Source organism: Aulostomus chinensis, chromosome 12, assembly GCF_037954235.1.
Source record: "Aulostomus chinensis isolate RoL2024-O1b breed Wild chromosome 12, RoL_Achi_v1.0, whole genome shotgun sequence".
Lineage (NCBI taxonomy): Eukaryota > Metazoa > Chordata > Actinopteri > Syngnathiformes > Aulostomidae > Aulostomus > Aulostomus chinensis.
The window spans coordinates 10,945,639-10,967,716 of NC_141331.1; the positions used below are offsets into that span (position 1 = coordinate 10,945,639).

Sequence of the window (22,078 nt, forward strand, 5' to 3'; positions counted from 1 at the left end):
ATATACACACACTGTATAAATGATGCTCCGAACACTGGTGCTGGTGTACAGTTTTTACTCTTCACTCGTGATTTTTCACCGGAACATGGACACTTTTGTCATCTTTCACCTGATATTAGTTTCTAAAGACTCAAAACATTTTTCACCGTAACTTTCCGAATGACTCCAGCTGCATCATAGACTCCAGTGTTCAGTGAGACCAGGCCCTTCAGGAAACAAAAAGGGGAATTTGGTAACGTTTTTGAAACTTAAAAAGAATTCATATTACTGCGTTGACTGTGTCACGTGACCCTGTTGAACATAGTAACAGCAGTTACTGTCTTTGAGAAATAAGCCAGAAATCAAGAGGCCTGAGAGCTGAATCCTTGTCTCATTCAGAATCAACTTAGCAGTTAGCATCACCATGGCAACTACTAACTGCAGTCTGACCCACTGGGCGATTCAGACCAGTTTAAGAGACTTCTTCATCTGACTTCTGCTTACCTCCCCCAAGAGAGTGTTGTAATCACTGGCTTTGGTTTGTCTGATAGCACAGTAACACTAAAAGGATGGATTTTAATGAACTTCTATCATCCTACAGAGCGTCAACTCTGAATTATCGTGCCACCAGCCAAACAAACAAAGCAAAGCTGGTTATTACAAGTGCAAACCCAGATTGAGTTTGTGTTTTAAAAAATTCTCTTATCGGCAAGAGTTTCACCTTTTTTTAAAAATTTTATTTTAATCCAGAGTATTCACGAGCAGCTGCCCTAGAGATTTCAGAGGATTAATTAGGGGATTCTAGTGAGAGTGTAGGGACACAACCGAACACCTTATTGATGTCCTCCTCCTCCTGCAGGCCTCCAGCTGTGACGACACGGAGATCCCAGATGAGGTGAAGCTGATCGGCTTTGCACAGCTAAGTGTTAGCTGATGTTCTCTCCGTGCCTGAAGCAGGCGACAGCGGCCAGAGAGTTCAGGGTAGACAGACTGAAGAACAAACCACCACTTACTGCAACATCATCCCCGAAAGCTCACCTGCTTTCCTCCCTCACACCTGTTCACCAACACCCCCCCTTCTGAGGTCAAACTCTACCACTGCCCCGCCTCCAATTTAGCACCAACCTCCCCACTCACTGCGCCCTGACCTTTTACCTTGACGACATTCCACCGCCCAGCGCACAAACCGGGATCAGGATGGAGCCCAGAATCTAAAGATGTACTCAGGTGGTAGAAGAGGGTGATGTAGCTTTGAATGTGTAATTTATTTCTTTCCTTATTTTTTATTTGACATCAAGTTACCTCTTTGTTAAGCAAAGCTCTCATTATTTATTCAAATTAAACGATTTTTTGTTGTTGTTGTTTTTCTTTGCCAAAGTGAAAACAATTTTGACTCTTAAACCATTTGTGATGCTTCCCTGAGGTCTGTATCAGAATGTAAGATTTGCTTAATTTATGGGGAGGGGGGGGGGGGGGAGGGGAGAAGCACATTTTCATAATAACAATGAATGTCTAAAAAGGGAATGAATTGTATTTCAAGAGTTGTTTGACATTGACAAGAAGGGAACCATTCGCTTGAGTGCAGGAAATAAAATGAGACCTGGATGCTACTGTGTATAATTTGCTGCTCCGACAGTGTTAATGCTTCAAAATGCAAGAGGTGCCTTGTTCATTTTTTCTGTGCCTAAGTGAGCAGTCAGCGAGTGAGACAACACAAAGAATAGAATCTGCCAATTACCATCTCGCACATGTATTACTGCAGCGATGACACAATTCAAGTGAAGCATGAAGTGAACATAACTAGAAGCTACAATGCACTTTTGGGCTGAGTGTGTTTGCTCCAGGTTAGCAGATGCTAAGCCCTCCGGAGACAAATTAACGTGTGTGCTTTTGTCATCAAATAAAACATAACAGGACCTGTAATCTCGTAATCCGCTCTGGTTGATGTGTTTTCACATGTCAGGCTAACAGAAGAAATGTAATTTTCTCGCCGTGTCCTGCTGCACAACAAAAATTTTGCTCCTAGATATATTAGATGTACTGTGTTGGACAGTGCATTGGAAGATGAAAACCAAAAGGCAACTTTTGAAAGAATGACGAGCCACTTGTTTGTCCTAATGAGTCCAGTAGCTCCAATTTTTTTTTCAAGTGTTTATGTGGTTATGAAAAAGTTACTAAATTCTTTATTTTACTAAGTAATTTGTTGTTTTCTATGTACAGTATGTGTACCATTTCAGCATATTACCCCCTGTTCCCTCTCTGTAATCAGCTGATGTCAAATTTGTGACAAGGAGCAAGAATAAAGAATCGATATTATTTTAAAAATGGCGTTTGATATTTTTTGTAGTCAGTCTATTTGCTATGCGCCACATCGACCGCCTACACCTGCCTTCACTCAGGTCTCTGATGAAGAATTCGAGGATTTTTTTTTGTTGTACAAATCTCTTAAACTGAATCCTTTTCCAGATATTTTTTTTAATTGTTTTTGTGGCAATTCAACTCAGAATTCACCTGAGAAATTAAGTCCCTTTATTTCTGAGGTAATGAGATTTATTTCTTTCTTTATTTTGAGAAAAAAAAGTAAATTCAGTGCAGTTCCTTTTAATTAGTGAGCTACAGTTTAATGAAAAAAGTTGCTGCTGTGTTTTTCTAAAATGACAACCACGGGCTTTTCATCCGTCTGAACAACCACAGTCTGGAAGTGCTTACGCAAAACTGACAAACTAAAAATGCTATGTTAATAAAAACCATGAGAATCTCAAAATGTTTCAAATCAAAAGCAAAGTAAGATTTGATGAAAGTAAAAAGGCAGAACATGTTTGCTTCTACAAAGTCTGGATCAGGGATGAAGAAGGGAGGAAATACGTTTTCCTGAAAGCTCATTTTGTTAATTTGGAAACACATTTTTTTTCTCAAGTAAATGCAATATACTTCCATAATGTGCTGTAAAATACAAGTAATATTTTAAATACTTTTTTTTTAATGTGCCATATCAAGGTGAAACGGCAAAGACTCCAAAGGAATAAATGCAAATTTTTGTTCACCAATAAACATAACGATGGTATGCATTTTTGAATAGTAATTATTAATGGGGAGCAATGGAAACAGGCACCATGTAAAAGCAGTAGTATAACTTTAATTATTCAAGTATTTGTTTTTTATATATATATATATATATATAAAAAAGAAAAAATATCACAACCCCTCGTAGGATAGATGCTTTCACAGTAAATGTCACATTAGCTTAGAATATAAAAAAGAAAATCTGGAAAAAAAGAAAACAGCTTGAAAATTTGGCCAAAAATGCAACATTTTCGAGAGAAACAATGAAATGATATAAGTAGCAGTGCTTCAGTCGACACTGATATACCAGATACATTTGATAATACATCACATCTGTTATGGTCTTAGCTACAGTAAAAGTTGCACAAGATGATGATGCTGTGTTTCTCTTGATGTGGCAATGAGCTGATGACACATGAACCAAGAACAGCAGCTGACCTGAGGCACCTTACCTCAAGTATGAAGAAAGTCAAAGTCGTGAAGAACAACAACAACAACAACAACAACGACAAAAAAAATACATTTGCTTTTCTTTGTAAGAGAAGAGGCAGTGAAATAATGACAGAATGTAAACAATAACAATCAGCAATAAGCATAAAACATCCAGGAAATTCAGCGATCTGGTTTGATTATCACAATGCAGGAGCATTATCCATTAAAAAATGATCTTATCTTTGAACTTGGTCTGTTTGGAGACTGGTAGTGGTTTCGTACGTGGTAGAGATGGAGGAGGAGAGCTTCGGCTACTTCATCTCAAGAGATAACCGTGTTGGATTATTTTCATCCGCTCATCGCTCAGGTACTCCTCCGTGAACGGTTAATGATCATTTTAAAATGTATAATACAATAGATTTAATGTGTAATTTGATACTTTGATTCTTGCACATCAATCCTCCTTTGCAGGAAGATAAAGGTGCTGAGTCAGCAGCAGCGAAGCTGGTAGATTCAGTGTCTCGTTCAAGGACACTTCAGCAGCGCAGGAGGTTGTCAGCATGAGGGTTTGAACTAAGGCCGTCTTGCTAAAGCACTGTCACTCCTCTTTATTTTAAAATCCATACCTGTATGTGGATTGAAAGGATTGCTTCTACCATCCATACTGACTACAATTAGGTCCATTTCGGAGGTGATTTCATTGTCAGTTTGCGTAAACTCAATAGTCCTTTACAAAAGTAAATCAAAATGTTATGCATAAGCTCATAAGAGGCCTTAGCAGTATTGAGTAGTCAAGTAAGTGGTTATCTTTCTAACTTCAGATGATCAAGGGTGATATCAGTGCTCCACTTCATGTCAACTGTAGCATCCGTTAGCTTTTGGCTAACAGGTGCCTTTCCAAAAAAATATTTCAGTGGCTGGCTTCTGATTTATTGGGCCTGTAACTTTTCAAGAAGAAAAAAAAAACATCATAAAATGTAAACTTGTAATCAAATATTTTCCAAGGAGTTTAGACTGGATTTAGCTTGAGATTATGTTTTATGGGTGAAGGGCGACATTCTGGGGGCTGTTTGAAGGTATTTCATAAGGAGATGCATTACTTGAACAGTCCAGCCAACCTCCAGGCTATCAATAGGGGTGTTACGACATTTCGCGTCACGAAATTTTGCGAAATAAAAAAATGACGAAATAAAATTCAAAGACGCACGAAATAAAAATCAATGTAAAAAAAAAAAAAAAAAACAACTATGCGAAGCGGCGCCGCGCACCACGAACACTGATGATTTTTGACACTGTCGCCTCCTGTATACAAATATTACAAGAAGAAGAAGAAGAGGACGAACTCTGTAGCAACGCCACAGAAGAAGAAGAAGAAGAAGAAGAAGACGAACTCTGTGGCAACGCCACAGAAGAAGAAGAAGAAGAAGAAGAAGACGCGAAACAATTATTTCTAAATGGAGGAAGACGAGGTCGAACAGGTGGCGGACACTCCTTCATCAAACAAATCGGTTGTGTGGACTTTATTTTGGCTTCCCACGTGAAAGACAAGGCAACGGTGAGACGGTTGCGGATAAAACAAACTGTGAAAACGATGTCGGTACACGGTTCACTGAGGTCAGACATTTATAGATCAGATTAGACTGCAGCCCTGCGGATTATTTTGCATTTGTTTTCCTATTCATTCAAGTATGTAGTTGTCCTCAATGTTTACAACAGCCAAGCACTTTTTTCATTGAAATGTAATGTTTGTATTTGCATTGCAGTCTAAATAAAGGATAAATATCCATATTTTTCAAAGTAAAGAGCATTTTATTTTGCACTGACGCAGCAGTAACTTGTATGTCTGCATATTAGGGAGGAAAATAAAGAATATTTGATTTCTGCATTTCTGATTTTCTTTAATTTTATTTTGTATCGTGAGCCCTGGTCCGTATTCGTGAGTTGACTATTTCGTTGCACCCCTAGCTACCATACATGCAGGAAATGCAACTGTATCAGGCCTGCAAGTATTTGAGACAGGCATGGGCCCTTCTTCCTTTAACCCTTCTCCCTACGTCTGCCACTAAAGCATCAGAAGCATGTAATTCATCTCCTTTCTCTCCTCTGTAACAATTTAGAGTCTGCAGTACATTTCGTTGGTCATTTTAAAGCTGTGTGTTGTCATTTCTTTCATTTGCTTCTGGCATTGTGTTCTGTGTGATTGTGATGGACCGGGAATGCTGTGAGGCGCCGGTGCTGAGTCATTACGTTAATACTCCCTCGCAGCCTGGTTAGACACCATCCCGAGGCTGCACTTTATTCAACACACCATGATTCCTCGCTGAGCCACATCAGAATGATAGCAACACAAAGCAAGACTTAGGTACTGTTTGACTGAACTTTGAAAGATATCCACTTTGTTAGTTACACTCAAGACTACTAAAGATGTATATCACCTCCCAGTGAACTTTAGAGTGCATTGTTTTCCACAGGACTCCAGTTTTTGGCGCCCAATCCTCTACCTTGAAATTACTTTAGAAAGCCATTTCTTTACAGTCACTATGGATGGTGGGGAACAATTGCAGAGAGCAGCAACTCTTGTGAGCCTGTAGTTTAAAATGTTAAGCACTGATTGACATAGTGCTTATACAGAATGTTCAGCTTAAAGAATAACTAAACCCCCTGGTCTAAGTCCACCTACTGCATAATTCATTCAAACGCTACAGGGTGGACAGAATCCTGTGATGCAGACATCATTGTAGCAAGTCAAGCGGATTTTGTCCCAGTAATGTACTGTCCCCTCTCAACGTATCACTTTTATCGTATCACTTTTCAGGGAACAGTCAGTATTTCCTTCATGTGAGTGGCCATCACTTCACCCGTACAGAACCCTGATCCGGCTGCCAAGATTCATCCGTCGCCTTCCATGTGAGAGAAATTTCGTGTGCTGGATGGAGAACAAGCTCTCTTCTCTGACCCGCAGCTTTGATTGTGCTCTGTCTTAGCCAATTTTGTTTGTCACCATCGATGTCTTTATTTTGTACATTTAAAAATTGTACTTGAATATCGCGCAAAAGGACTACCGTTGAAAGTTAGCTAACCCCTCGTACGTTTACAGAAAAGCTGATTGTTTTTTTCCCAAAGCAAACAAATTTAAAATGAAATCAACAGAATGCTGAAATCCAACGATTTTGATTATTGATTATTTTAAAATGATTTAAGACTTTCTTCGAGCAAAAATTTTGTTCAAGCCTTTGAGGAATTGGGCTGCTTTTTTGGTCAATGGCTGAAGATAAAGAGCCTTTTTTTCGGGACTGCAGGTTGGACAGAAGAAACAATTTGAATGTCGTTGCTTTGGGCTCGAGGAAATAGTTATTTTTTCGTCCTTTTTTTTTTAGCATTTTAAAAACTTCAAACCTCATCTGTTAATTGTGAAAATAACTGGCGGGTAAATCAATACAAATAAAAATCAGTTACCGCTGTTCATCATGTCAATTGCTACCAGATCAGCCAATAGCATTATTACACTGCAATAGCTAGGTTTTAACCAGTAGAGGGCAGCAGTTATGCATATTCATGATATAGATACTAGGTAGATTGATAGATAGATGCCCAGTGTTTGCTCCCTCACACCCTGTACAGGACAACCAGCAGAGGCAATGGACGGATGGATGGAAAAACTTGGACGTGACTTAGTCAGCATCACGACTAAATACCCAAATCTGTTGACTTGCAGTTAAAAAGCTGGTTTGGTGGTTTAGTTACTCATTAAGTTGGACCTGGAATTCATGTATAAAATAACTCCCAATAACAACACCGCAGTTTGATTATGCATGAGAATGCATGCTTTACAAGCCTCATGCAGTAATTGACAATCATGAGGTGTAATCATCAGAAATACACATAGATGGATGAAAACATCTGTCGTGAAGTCGAGACTTGCAGCAGCCTTCAAAGTTTGTACATTATTCAGCGTGTAACTTATGTTTGAAAGGGAGAAAGGCCAAAAAAAACAAAAAACCCCAAAACAAACAAGAGTTGTTTTTCAATAGTCCACCTGGCCCCTAACATCTCAGGTGTTTCTTGCTGGACATGTCATTCCAAATGCGGTGCATCTCCTCCGGAGAAATCTGGTGGACAGTGATAACCCGTCTGTATCTGCAGAGACTGTAGGCCATTTTCCAGTGATTAAAACCACTGTTCTGATAAGGGTGTATACCCAGCTTACGCAAACACAGTCCCACATAGACGTCCTCTAGGTGCAACAGTCTTGTGTGTAATGAGGTCTTGTAGATTAGCTCGGCTACATCTGTTGAGAACACATAGCCGGTGCCTGAGCAGAAAGGGGGATATTTACTGTCAGGATACAAGTCTCGAGACATGTACCACTTGCTGCGAATGTCCCGTATCGGACCACCGTTTATCACATAGCCAGTGAAGTATCTCTTTTTGGGCTTGGTGGTGGGCTTCAGGAGCTTGTAGATCAGATTGTCCATGTTGACAAAGATGTCGCTGTCTGTCTTCATGACATACTGGGCTTTTGGGCAGTAGGTCGCCACCCAGCGCATTCCCATCATGGTCTTGAGGGTGAGGTTGTGGTAGGAGTCAATGAAGTTCTCCACAACAATGTCATGGAAGATCTGGCTCTCTTGCTCCACCATCTGGTTCAGGACGGGGTCTGTGTTCTTGCCCAGCAGAAAGACAGTGAGGATGCGGATGTCGCTGAAGGTGCTCTCATCCCCCCAGGTCTCTCGGATGGCTTGCCTCGCGTCGAACTCCTTGTGCGTGGTGCTGATGAGGATGACCAGAAAGGGAACGACACTTTCACACTTCTTTGCCTCGTTGATGACAAATTCATAGGGATGTGGGTTGAGGGGGCGGGTGCGGATGTTGGTGAATGTGATGTTCTTGTGGGGTTTCACAGTCTTCCGTATAGGCACAGACATGTGGCCGACGTACGTGGAGGTTGGGCGAGATATACTCAGGTACCACAGAGCGCTTGCCCAGCACACCACTGTCAGCAGGTATAAACATGACACTTTTGAAGGCATTATGCTACATTTAGGTGTATTTTGATGAGTTGGATCTTATAAGGCCGTCTTTCCATTAGCAGCGTTTCACCCAGTGAGGCAGCTTTAAGCTGCTCCAGCGTGCACTTTGACATTAATTGTCAGTAATAGATTACTTCAGAGAGAAGTGATGGGGTTTGCATTTTACTGCAAAGCTCTTTAACATTTCACGGATGTCCACAACGTCTTGGTTACACTGCTGCTTCTTCATTTACATCTGTAAGATAGAAAGAAGAGAAATGAAACACGACTACAGATTATATTTCCCAATCTTTTAAATCATTCCACTTTCTCTACATCCACAAAGACAGAGCCATAAACCTCCCCATTAAGTAGGTTTAGCTACAATCCATCTAGAAAACACTCAGAGCCCCCACCTTCACCTCAAAGATACAGAAAAGGAACACAGTACCACCAAAAACAGGTCTACTGGGTCATAGACCCAAAACGCAAGATGATTTCCAGAATCTGAAACCTTTTTCTCTCAACAATTGTCCCGGTTACACAACTCAGAATGTAACACATTAAGGGGAAAAAAAAGAAAAAAACAGTCAGTGAAAGTTTATACATATATATATATATATATATATATATATATATGTGTGTGTGTGTGTGTGTGTGTGTGTGTGTATGTATGTGTATATATATGTATATATGTGTATATATATATATATATATATATATATATATATATATATATATATATATATATATATATATAAAGCTTTCACTGACTGTTTTTCTTTCATTCAACAAAGGCAGAGCAAACAGAGCCTGTAACAGAAAATGACCATAATGCAAGCAAACTCAATTTCCATCTTCAAAGCAGGAAAGTAGCAAAAGCTGATGCACTTAAAATGTACTTCATTGAACAAAAGACTACAATAACCTGCCTCTTCACATTGTATGCTGACGTACATTAATGTAAAAGGAAGGAAACATCCACACGATGCCTTCATCTTTGTAGAGGGTAATTTGTCAGATGAACTAATGCTGGATATTTACACTTGTCAACACACACACACAATGGAATGAAAATCGATGGATGGAACAGAGCACAGTGCAACACAAAGAGGTATATATATATATATATATATATATATATATATATATATACTACTTCTATACTACTTGTCCATTAAGGGTCATGGTGGGTGGAGCCTATCCCAGCTGACAGTGGGTGACAGGTGGGGTTCACGCTGGACGGGTCACCAGTCCGCCGCAGGGCCATCAGGAGCAATTAGGGGTTCAGTATCTTGCTCAAGGATACTAAGACATGGTCACTGGGGGAAGTCAGGATCGAACCAGCAACCCTTCAGTTGCTGGATGGCACCTCTACCTCTGAGCCATGCTCTGTTATTCTGTTATTTATTGTAAACTCCAAAACAGATTTTAGAAACGAATGCAAAGGAATCATATTATTCTGTACTGAATGTCACTCCAAAGATCCACAAGTCCCAAACTATGGAATGTGTGACCCGATTAGAAATGGGAACTTTTTACTTCAATCAAAGAACAAGGGTTTCATCACATCAAATGCATGTAATTATGTTTGTTTATACAAGTAACCAGGACATACCACAGTACAGTGCTAATTAATAATCTGTACATAAATTACAATTTGTAAAATAACAAATATAAGAAATAGTGAATTGTAAGACCATATCCTGACTGATAATCAAATTATTATACATATTTATTTTCCTTTCAAGTTTTGTTACAAAATTGAAAATTATATGCTATAAATGACTGCCCACGGCCCACATGCAATTCCATCGGAGCCCACTAGGGTGTTGCCACACTTTGGGAATCACTTCCATAGATTTTCAATAAAGACATTTTTGTCATAGCGCCCAATTAATTTCTGATTTCTCCACTGTGAAGTCCTTCGGCTTTGTGTGCACAGAGTAAGGTTTAGTGTCTCAGTATAGGTGAATTGTTGGAAACTCAGGAAGCTGTGTGCTGTCTATGAATGCAGACCTCTGATCTCATTTCGTCAGCAGTTCTGGTTAACATTTAAAACTCGATTGACATCACTGACATCTTGCAATTAAGTTATTTTTTTGTGAAGGGACAGGAAACAGAGAATCAGCAGATTTGACAAGTAAAATTGACAGCAAAAAAAAAAATTTCAAAACATATTTCTCCATGGCTAAGACAGAAATGCTACATGTGCTACGGATAGTGCCTTCGGATACCTTCGGGGGAGGGAGAGATTATCTGTTATGTTTACGCTGAGGTTAATAATCTAGTGAAAACACAAATAAACACAACAGTACATCGTGTACGCGTGTGTACACAGAGCCAGTTGGAAGCCCACAGTATTACTGTATACTGACACTTTGAAATCTCGCTTTCCAAACTAAAGCAAAAATAATTCATGAGACAGAACTGAGGCAGTGTCTATGCGACTGTCTGTGGAACATAAAATGGCTTTTCAAAAACAAACAGAGCTTGTCTGGGTTTCATATTTGCTTACACGCTATCAAGACTGAACAAACTCAATTTGTTCTCAGGACTGATGCTGAAGGAGGCACATTTTACAACGTCTATCATTAATAAGTCGGGAATGAACTGAGGAAACCCTGTTGGGAGAGAAATGGCTCTTCAATCCATGAATGCGTTTCCACTGTTGCACAGTCGAATCTTGTTTTACGTATCATTTATCTCTAATGGTTGAGCATTATTCAGTTTTGTGATTTCCAGAATCACTGTAGATCTAACGTTTTGAGTGGGAGTATGAGATATATCAGGTATGAAGGTACATCGTAGTCGGAGTCCTTCTTTTTTTATATAACCACAGATGTATTATCTGTTATTCGTCCCAGGGGTCCTGAAGGCTCAGACAGGTTATCCGCATGTGTGCAGAAACAGATGCAGCAGCTTTAGCTTGTGTTTAGATTGCTTTTGCATGAAGTAAAGGCTCTAGGCAGTCTGCTGGACTTTTGTGGAGCTAGTATTCCTATCCGTCATAATACTGGATGTCATAGTGAGAGTACTTCCAGCTCTGTGTGATCAGATTGAGCTTGCAACTTGCAAAAAAAAGAAGAGGAAAATATGAAAAAATACTTTATGTGGAGGAACAGGAGTACTGGACCTATGAGCTTGGGAATTGCAGGACATGAAGGGGGGGAAACGAAATGGGGGGAAATTATTAGCCTATACTAGCGACAGAGAGCCAATTTATCAAGATTTATTATAGCAAGAGTAACTTGTACGGGGGAGCAGAGCACAAAGACAGTCATTCATCAAGGCATGACATTTCTTTCTCCAAGCCTCTAGGTTGAGAGTTTGGCGGACTGGTTAACAAAAAGAGTTATTAAACTCTCTTCTATACGCAACAAAAATGTTTTGATTCATGGCCCCATGACCGTCTAAAGACAGGTCCCCAAAGTGTTTTTCCAATCGCAACGTCTCTGAGCTAATAGATTGCCAGATTGAATTTAGTGGTTCATACAAGAGCCAAAAAATTAAATAAGATTACATTGGCTTTCATTTGACAAATCATTCATTGTTGGTTATACTTTTAATAACACAGCACTTTGAACTTTAGCTTCAATACAAACTTTAAAAAAAAAAAAGGTTCGCTCAATTTCAATCTCTAATGCACTCAACCTGAAGACATCTGTATATAAACATGATTCAGTTATGGCTCTAGACAAAGTTTTGGCAGAACACTAAGATATCAAAGTGAAGTTGACCTTTTAGATATAAAATGGTATCTCATTCATCCTTTTCTTGATATCAAAAATAGTATGTAGAATTTTGTCATTGTCAGCATATAAGCTGTCAATCTGTGGTCAAAAATATGTTTTTTTTGTTGTTGCCACAACAACGACCTTCGACCTATTACCGGCAAAATTAAAACAGCTCATCCGTGAGTCCAACAAGACATTTAGTCGTTCATGGTTGGTAATCATGGATGGACACATTTATGTTTATGTAGTCATTTTTCTGCTGTTTCTAAAATTAAACAGGAATCAAGCGAAAGGCCAAACTGAAGATACGCAACTTTGAAAAAGTGAAACCACAAGTGAATGAAAATCTTCCGCAACCAGGCAAGAAATGCACCAATCCAGAAAGACCAACGTGTACCGTTTTTACAGCAAGCTGTGTTAGTAAAACATAAAATGAGACAACACATACATCTGAAAAAGGCTGTTTTTCCTCAGGGTCATATTTCATCATCGTCCTGATAGTCGATCGTGCAAAAAAAGCAACAAAAAAAACCCAAAACAGCTAAAAACCTTTGGCTGTTACAGAATGGAGAGCCAGTCTGAAATAGGAAAAATAAAATTCCATATACAGTATGTGTACTAATTTAAATGAATAGTCTTTCACATTGAAGATCCTTCATTGATTTGAAATCATTAAACCTCATGATGATGACTATAATTCTAAAACATTTACAATAAAACGGATCTTTTCTTGGATAATATCCTACCATTAAAATCCGTTGCAAGCTAATATATTCATAAAATAATGTCCACAAGTGACAGTCAGGATGTTCTGCATCAATGCGTCATTAGATGAACTCGAGAAGATGTGAAACATTCAATTCCCTATACAGCTATATTCTTTATTGCTTCCTGGCAGGAACATTTAGGGAATATTGACATTTGCATATTTTACATTTATAATCAAGGAAAATCTATAGGCTTACCTTTAATGAGTGAGAGTCGAAACCTTTGATGGATTGAAAAACATAAAACTGGCATAACTGTGACCAGGAGAGCTGAAATCTATCGGGTATCAACAGTCCTCGAAGGGAACTAATATTAGCCGTTGATAAAATAGCCACGTGGGTAGATAAATGCTCTATAATTCTAGGGAAGCGATGAAGGGCTATTGCTAGCTTTCTGCATCCTGTTCTTCAGAGGGCAGCACACACAGTAGGAGAAAACAAATACTGCAAATTATCCTTGTAAAAACTAGAAGAAAAAAAAAACCATCCAAAAGACAGCAACAGTTTTTGTTTTATGTTGCGTCATCAACTGGTGAGGATGCTGACGTATGTTTTTTGGGTCTCTTATCATTAAGTTGTGGTTTGTTTGTTTTTTTTGCTTGACATAATTTCAGTGCTTTTATAAAATGTGCAGGGTTATCATGATAGCATCAGAGCTATGAAAACTCAAGCAGGGGCAGTAAGTTTCAACCGCCTCATAAGGATAATGTTAGCTTTATTAACAAGCATGCTACGTCAGCTGCCAGAAGTCTGCTTCTTTCAGAAGTTATAATTCCGAGCTGTTTACATTCCATTCCATTTCTTAAGCGTGATAATAAAGGCTTTTATAGTACGGGTTAGCCACTTAAGTAAAGGAAGTATTGCTGTCTTTCAGGGATAATTCTAGCTACTCTGGGGATCACCGGGCAAGACCTGGGGACTCCAACCTGACCAGTCACCACCCCACCTATCGGCTCAAGCTAGTAGCACGGGGCCCCCTTAGCTCTACATAGTTTTAACGTTCTCTTCGTTGCTGTGGACTCCAGCAGTCCTTGGGTGCTCCCTTCAAGTGCTGGACTTCAGGCAATTTCATGGTTTGTCTCCCCTGTTGCAACACCCTGGTTATAGTTGATTAAGCTAAAGGATAGTGAGAAAAGACTACATGTTTTTGGGGTTGTTAACAGTCAGTCAAATGATGTTTTCTTAAATTTAAACATATATCAGGTGATTTTCACCCACACGATTCTTGTCGTGTCATTTTCATAGGGTCCCGACAATATCTGAGCAACTACTGCATATACCAGGGTAAAAAAAAGAAAAGACAAAGTAAACACATTAGAATTGCATTTCCGTAATAGTCAGAGCGAGACAGTTTGTATTGCTATATTTTTAATAAGAGTTTTCCAAATGTGATATCCATCCTGTGGACTTCGACCGCTCTTATTCAGCAGCTTCAAAAAGGATCTTACCTCCAGCCACTAGCTCAACTGCCACTGTTGTTGCTAATTTTAAGCCTTGGCACAGCGGGGGTTGTAAATAAATCATTAGCAGTGTCTGAAACAATAAGATTCATTTGCAGGTTTCACTGAGGGATGACAGGCAGCCCCCCCCCCCCCCCCCCACCTCGCTCTCAGTCACACTGATGTTTCTCATCTTGTGTGTGTGAATGGACATAATTTTATTTTGAATTGAAAGTGTTTATACATCATTATAAATCTCCCCTGCAGACACAGCTATTAGACGAACGTTAGGAAATCAGGCTACTTCTTTTACTTTGTGATATTTTTAGATGACACTTTTTCCAACCAGAATATTTGTCCAAGAATTTGATTTACTGCTTTTATGTTATACTGTGACTGAATTGCAGTAACCAAAAAAGAAAAACAAATGTACTGGTCTCCATAGCAGGTGGTGAGTCAGTGTCGGAGAGGTAATGACGGTGACGCAGAACAGAATCAGAACTCCTTCGACGTGCAGGGAACTGGCCTCTGTGTGATACTCTGGCATTATTTTCTCCCTAATCAGATGCTGTCTGCTGGCCACTGTTATTTGTTCCCGTCTCCCAAGGCTCCTGTTTACATTCACACAAACAGAAAAACGCTCCCCTTGACACCTGTAAAAGAGAGATTATACATCCAGCGTTCAGGAGTTTTTGATGAACGTAATTCAGATCTCAGCTTGAAGCCTGTTGGGAGTATCAGAGTTGGGTCTATGTCGTGCACAGCTGGCTCGATGGATATTTAATGCCTCAACGCTGGATAGTTTGTCTGAGAAGACGGACCGCATTATCAGTAATACCATGTGGGATCAAAGGATCTTTTCAGATATATTCACAATATTACTTTAGATTACATCATATTATAATTATTATTGCAGTTCAAGAGAGCCCCTTGTTTTTGTTTTTGTGTTCCCGCAGCCTCACAAACCTCTCCAGTTGTCTTGTGTGTCTACTACTCCAACGTATGGGTGTGAGCCAGCCACTGCGTTCAGTATTCTGACTCGCATGTCTCAGGGAAACAGTAGTTAAAGTTCCATGCTAGACTGAATTTTTGTGAGTATTGGGGCCCGTAATCTGATCTGATCTTGTCTGGAATCTCATATCTGGCCAATATGGATTTTGGGAATCGAATCACAGTGTTTGCCTTCATGTCCAGAACTGTCGCTGTGCCACTTCCCAGTATTAGGAGTAGCAATCTGTCACTATCGGAAAATCACAACCATACCACGAGAATGAATCAGACCCCAGAATCTGATATCATCTTTGTGGAATGAGTTTCGGTTGTGTGTTTCCGTGGGTTTTTCTATGTTCCTTTAGCATCCCTGATGTCAAACACCGAAAACAGATCTTTAAACATATAATCTTGGGATTTTACAAGTCGTTATCCTCAAAATATAATTAAGTAAAAAACATTGGTTGAGGTTAAAGATAGAGTGAGCAAAACCAGCATGTGGTTGCTGTTGGAGATGTTGTAAAACCTTCAACAGAAAAGTTTAAGATGACCATATTCACTCAGTCTGACTGCTTTGTAGCCAAGTGTCATGGCGAAACTGAACATATTTACCTTTTAACTAGCAGAATGGTCCTTAATAAAAGATTTAATAAAAGATTTAATAAAAGATTCTTTCACAGTGTGGCTTGGTGAATACATGAGCTCTGCCGATCAGGGTGTCAAATCAGACCACACGATCACTCACACTGGTGTAAACAAGTTTCCACATTCATATTTTCACTCTTAGAGGCAAAATGCTGGCAGACAACAAGTGCGCAACACCACACACCACAACAGTGAAAGAACTCTTTACAAATCTGCATCTACTGATCCAAAAGTATCTCTATATGATATAGAGTTTATTCACAAAGCTCCATTGATGCCATAAATCACAGACCAAACGCACTGAGGAACGACTACTGACATGTTACTTCAACCATGCACACAGGCTCTGGAGTTTAATATAATTCGATCACACATTAACGAGTCTGGGGTATCAGATACCGAGGGCACTATTACGGATCATAATAGTCCCCAACTGAAGCTCTAATTACTATACTAGTTTGTATACTCTAATAAGGAAAAAAAGTAACACATATTGGTGTATTTTACTCAGCGAGAGGAACATTTACTGTATGTGTGTGTGTGTGTGTGTGTATGCATGTGTATGTATATAAATAAATAAATAAATATATGTTTACAATAGCAGCAGTCTTCTGCTTAAGGCTGAGTTAAACATGAGGACAATCTGTAGGTCTATGTAATTTATCCCAAACAGGACACAATTTAAGAAATTACACCTAAATAATGACCCAGGCAAAGCTTTCCGCAGCTTCCAGCTTAAAGTTAGTCAGGAGACGATAGTCTCTCATTAAATATGTTTCAGTTGGGAAATGTCAGGTTAGCACAGCTTTGACTGATGGTTCCAGTGTTTCAGGGTTTCCTCTGGGTTTTATTTGGATGTTAGCAAGAGGACTGGAATGAGATTAGTCCTGTTGCAGATCCAGAAGCAGGTTCCTTGCAACCTTGCAACACAACAATGAGGAAATGTGCGTTCTACTCTTTGTCCTGTCATTCCTAGCTATGAACTTGGTGGTGTCTACACTTGTGATATTCATATGAATGTTAAAAGTGGCAGCAATCTTTCAGGTGACTTATAGGTTTGATGTATTAAAACTCCCAACTTTTTTTCTATCCTACCACCACAAATCAGCTCCAACGATTGGCTATAATTGTATTATTGGAAAAAAACAAACAAACCCAGAATGGGGATATTCTCTGAGCTGCTCACAGAATGTTTCATGGAGATTTATTTTTGTACATCAACATTTTTTTTGCCAAACCAAATTTACAGAGGTCTGTTGGTGCCACTTACAAGGAGATGCATGATTTCATTAGACGACCCAGCCACGTTCTAGAGGTGGGTGTTTAGCTCATTGTTGCCTCATTGTGAACGAAGACATATGGAGCAGAGCTTGACACTGCAAGGCCAGGAAACCTTCTCTGTACTCACCCTAAATCTGATGTGTAGCGATGATTATGGTCTGTGACATCACTAAGTATTTGTCCTGGTTATCTGTTATGTGGCTGCTGACAGCTCGGTCTGCTGAAGAGTCAATAGCGAGAGGAGGTTGCATCTACGTCTGGTTCATGTCAATATTTTACTATCATCTCTGTCTCAAGGACTGTTTATAAAAGTTTACCGCCTGTCGCTCGATCCGTCCGGTGCTATAGCAGTGACGTGGCTTAAGATTTGATGCATCATATCTGACTGACAAAATCTGAGTCAGCTGTCAAATGTGAATAATTGGTATTTTGGGGGAAGACAAAGTAATATCATTAATAATCACACAGCAGTAATGCACAAAAAAAATACGCATTAACTTTATTTACAGCCTCCTGTGTCTATTTAGCATTTTTCTCATTTTAACAGCCAGACAAATTATAGCTGAGGGGATTGGTATTAGGGAATCTCATCTCTCTAATACTGTAAATCAGTCAACCCATCAGGATTTAAGAAATATGAAGATCATCACGCAACTGCTGTTTCCACAAAACCTTTACAGTGGAAGCAGGTGTTTCAAAGGTTACCGCTTTTTTACTATACGACACAATATATTTTGATGTGATAAATATTGCAGTACTCTGTGCGATTTACTGAAATTGTTCAAAATTGAGCTAAAAATCTACTGTATAGCACCTTTTATTATCATATTGCTGTATATACTGGTAGCTCAACTGGCAATTGAGTCAAAGCTATTTCATTCAAAATGTCTCTTCCAATTAATTGGAACGATCTTTGCAAAATCCCATGGTTTTACTCTGACCAGACTTGCATGTTGCCGTAATGTCATTCTGAAAAATTAAGTGTACTGATGTCGCTCACTGAACAGTAACACTCTGAAATATAGCTTCAATAACATTATGAATATTGAAACAGTATCATGACAAAAAGAATTGCAATACTTTGTCGTATCAAGCCATAGAGTCGTACATTTGAATGCAAACACACTGAAAAAAAAAAAAAATTTTTTTTCTTCCCGGGTGATGAAGGGTAGCGTAGGTAGCTGTCTTTTAGTGCCTGATCATGTATCATTGGTGCTGCAACTTAACGAGAGGCTGTTTGCTGTGGAGCCTCTCCAGCCAACCGTGTCACATCACACAGCAGCCAGGTAGTCATTAGAGGGACAGATGGTACCGCGGCTGATTGGTCTCTCTGCTGACCTATTTGAGACTGTTTTTTCCTCATCGTGCCTCCCATCAGAAGTAGTGAGATATGAAATAGTCAGGCTCCAACAAAGACAGATCCTCTAAATATACTGTCATCTGCAGGAGGCTTATTGTAGCTTTGATGTGTGGGAAGTGGTTCAATGGGCTGTTGAATTACTCATCACCAATTGTGCAAAATATGTTTTCTTATAGCGTGAATAGCTAAAACTAACATTTTTCCTTCTCAAAAATGTCTTCCTTTTCACAAAAATAATCTTCAACCCAGACAGGAGATGGAGGACATGAACAATGGTTAATGTCAAATCGGAATTGAGAAAGTAAAGATGATATTATGTAACTGCTCTGAAGGAGAAAATGCCAAATTAAATATGAGATACAGCAGAGGAGAGGAAGGCTGCTTCAGTGTCAGAACAGCCATCATTTCTCTCCTATCTCCTAACAACCTGATTATAACGTGCAGTGATGTATCAAACTGGTGGTCTCTCTGGATGGCACTTTTTATGTTTTGTCAGGGATATCGACACGTTAGCAAGGAGGCTAAAAACCACAGGTGCTAGATCTGAGCATGTGCGAACGTACAGGTTTTCGATGGTGGGGGAAGCCAGAGCCCTCGCAGGAAGCCTGCCCACATGTCAACAAGAAGCTCCTGGGTTGGGTGTTTTTGTTGAGAGCTAGTATTCCAAACCACTACTGGGCCACTGGGCTGCACAACTAACACTTCTGGATCTGCGCTACCGTGAATTAATGTAGACGATGCAAACTGGTTCAAATGACTGAGCAGGTTAAGCTCAATGCTCGTTTGTGTGTCGTTTGATGATGTTCTATTGCTGTAGATGTTGTTAGTCGTCAGAGGCCGTTAGCTTCCTGCTAAATATACGTAGCTGCCTCTTTGTGTTCTGGCGCCACAAAGAGATGGAGGGTAAAAAAAAAAAAACAAAAACTATCCTTGTGAGCCCAGGAGATCTACTGAATACTTGACATGCAACATACACGTTTTGGGTGTGCTGGCGACTGTTACACGAACATGAGTAAAAATGTTAAGCACCTATTGAGTTTCATCTCGCAGCAATAAAAGCATACAGCAGCCACAAACAACCACGGCAGAAATAATAACAGCTAGGTGGAGGAGACATGGTCACTTCTGTGATGGCTGCTACTTGAGTGTGGAGGCGGCTTTCTCTGGCAAGCACCATCCTCCAACACGGTGAGTCAAGTGAACCAAATAAAAACCATTAATCTACCCCAGTATTCTGTTAGTTTGGATTTTCACTCCTGTTGGAACTGATACTAAATTTTTGAGGCTGATGCAAATATCTTGGACAAAATCCATATAAAAGCGACATGAACTATTCTTTATATTTAATTCCTTGTGACGTTTCTCTTACATACTTTAATGCAGAGCGAATCTGTTTCCTTACATTCTTAATTGTTGTGTCTGATAGTTAAATGTCAAACCTCAGTATATCTCCAAGACAAAATATTTCCCTAAGCTGAGGGGTTATTTAGGAGCAATGAGTAAAGCCTCTTAGGTGTTTATCTTGCTTTGGAGTTTCGACTAAAGCTTTGACGGTCGTAGGTGTCATGATATAGCACATGTGCTCTTTGGTTACTATGGTTACATTTCACTTATATCATCATCCAACAGCAGCATTATCAGTTTTAGCCTCTCCAAAATGGACAACAAAGAGAATTCAAAAAGAAAAAGAAACCAAACTGGACAGTGGATGGAGAATTCAGAAAGCAAATAACAGAAAATTGAATATAATGACGTGCAACAATTACTGTATGTTCAAGCAAAAAATTAACAGACAAAAGTGCATAACGGGCCAAATACTTAGCGATCAAATTCCTATGTGAACCTCTGTGTTAAGTGTTTTTGGGAGTTATTAATGTATTTGGTTCATCAATGTGTGCCTGCTGTGCTGAACTGAGCTTGTCAGGAGTGAAGAGTCAGAGCTTTGAAGCTAAATATCATCTCTGAAAAATGTTCTTAACTCACAAGTTGTTTATTTTCCAAACTGAGCTGCAACTAACTAATCATTAATTTCTTTATTAATTAATCTGTGGCTTGACAGACAGGAATAAGACTAAACCTCAACCAAGACAAAACCTACAACCAGGAACCTCACAGCAAAGTTACCATGAGCTGATATTCAGGATCAAGTTTTACACCAGGGCTGCACGGTGGTGCAGTGGTCAGCTCTGTGGCCTCACAGCAAGAAGGTTCCGGGTTTGAGTCCCAGCTCGAGCGCGGGATCTTTCTGTGTGGAGTCTCCATGTTCTCCCTGTTCCTGTGTGGGTTCTCTCCGGGTACTCCAGCTTCCTCCCACAGTCCAAAGACATCAAGAGTGGACTAGGCTGATTGATACTCTAAATTGACTGTAGGTGTGACTGTGAGTGTGAATGGTTGTTTGTCTCTGTATGTTGGCCCAGCGACGGACTGGTGACCTGTCCAGGGTGAACCCTGCCTCTCGCCCGTAGATGCTGGGATAGGCTCCAGCCCCCTGGCGACCCTTACTAGTAAGGAATAAGCGGAAGACGACGATGGATGGACGGAAGTTTTACACCAACTATAACTGAGTTCACAACCCACCCACAACAAGACAGGTTCAGCCAGAGTCAAAACCAGAATTCTTCAGGCAGAGTAATAATTAAAAAAAAAAAAATCAATTGTGAACATCAAATCAACCAAAAAGTTAATTGGAAGAAGAGTTGTGTTATAATTGCAGTGACGTACACCTGTAAGAGAGTAAGTGGATGTTACAAGTCAGCTGGAAGCCAGGAAGTAGATGAATGAGCCACTTCAGGTGAGGGATGGATGCAGCTGCTGATGCCAATCAGCTAATGAGCGAGTGACTCAACTTCTCTGGCTCAACCGCTCTCCTACATTGACTCAAATGTTTCTAAACTCTTTTGCTGGCAAATGTGTTTCAAACTATCTGGCATTTACATCACTCTAAATAGATTTGGTTCTCTATATTCCAAGTTAAAGTACTGCAGTATATTGCATGCGTACAAGAGTCTGCAGGTCATTTTTTGCGGATGACTGAGCTAAATGCTACAGCGTGAATGCTAAAGCATAAATGCTATGGGAAGTACATCAGAATACATTTGCCTGGTGATAAGGATTTATACTCAAATTTGAGAATGGTAATGATGTCAAGCTGCAGTAGCGTAACTAACAACAGACTCATCTGTGCTTTGCCTGCTGGAATGAAGACAAGAAGTCCGACGGAGGCTTTGTGGTGTCCAGTCACAATATCAGCATCGACAGTTTCCATAATCACAGAGCTGCACAGGGCATTGGTTTTTTTCAGCCACACTCGCTCTTAAATCCTTGCATGTACAGTTACGGTCCCCTAAATTCTATGCTTGAATTTACTTTTTATCTC

At 39.7% G+C, this 22,078-nt stretch overlaps 2 protein-coding genes across 5 annotated transcripts in view; one reads left to right on the forward strand and one right to left on the reverse strand.

The window, feature by feature from the left end:
• Positions 1-2,479, forward strand: part of stk39 (serine threonine kinase 39) — a 29,394-nt gene extending 26,915 nt beyond the window's left edge. For 2 of the 3 annotated variants that reach the window (XM_086220084.1, XM_086220083.1), the window contains one exon: positions 839-2,479. In XM_086220084.1, the coding sequence (XP_086076210.1) occupies positions 839-913 (75 nt within the window). In that variant the 3' untranslated portion in view covers positions 914-2,479. The remainder of the gene's footprint in view (positions 1-838) is intronic. The other variant, XM_086220085.1, reaches the window with a different exon arrangement.
• A 590-nt stretch (positions 2,480-3,069) lies between these two features.
• Positions 3,070-22,078, reverse strand: part of b3galt1b (UDP-Gal:betaGlcNAc beta 1,3-galactosyltransferase, polypeptide 1b) — a 45,210-nt gene continuing 26,201 nt past the window's right edge. For both annotated transcript variants that reach the window (XM_086220091.1, XM_086220090.1), the window contains one exon: positions 3,070-8,739. In XM_086220091.1, the coding sequence (XP_086076217.1) occupies positions 7,518-8,504 (987 nt within the window). In that variant the 5' untranslated portion in view covers positions 8,505-8,739 and the 3' untranslated portion in view covers positions 3,070-7,517. The remainder of the gene's footprint in view (positions 8,740-22,078) is intronic.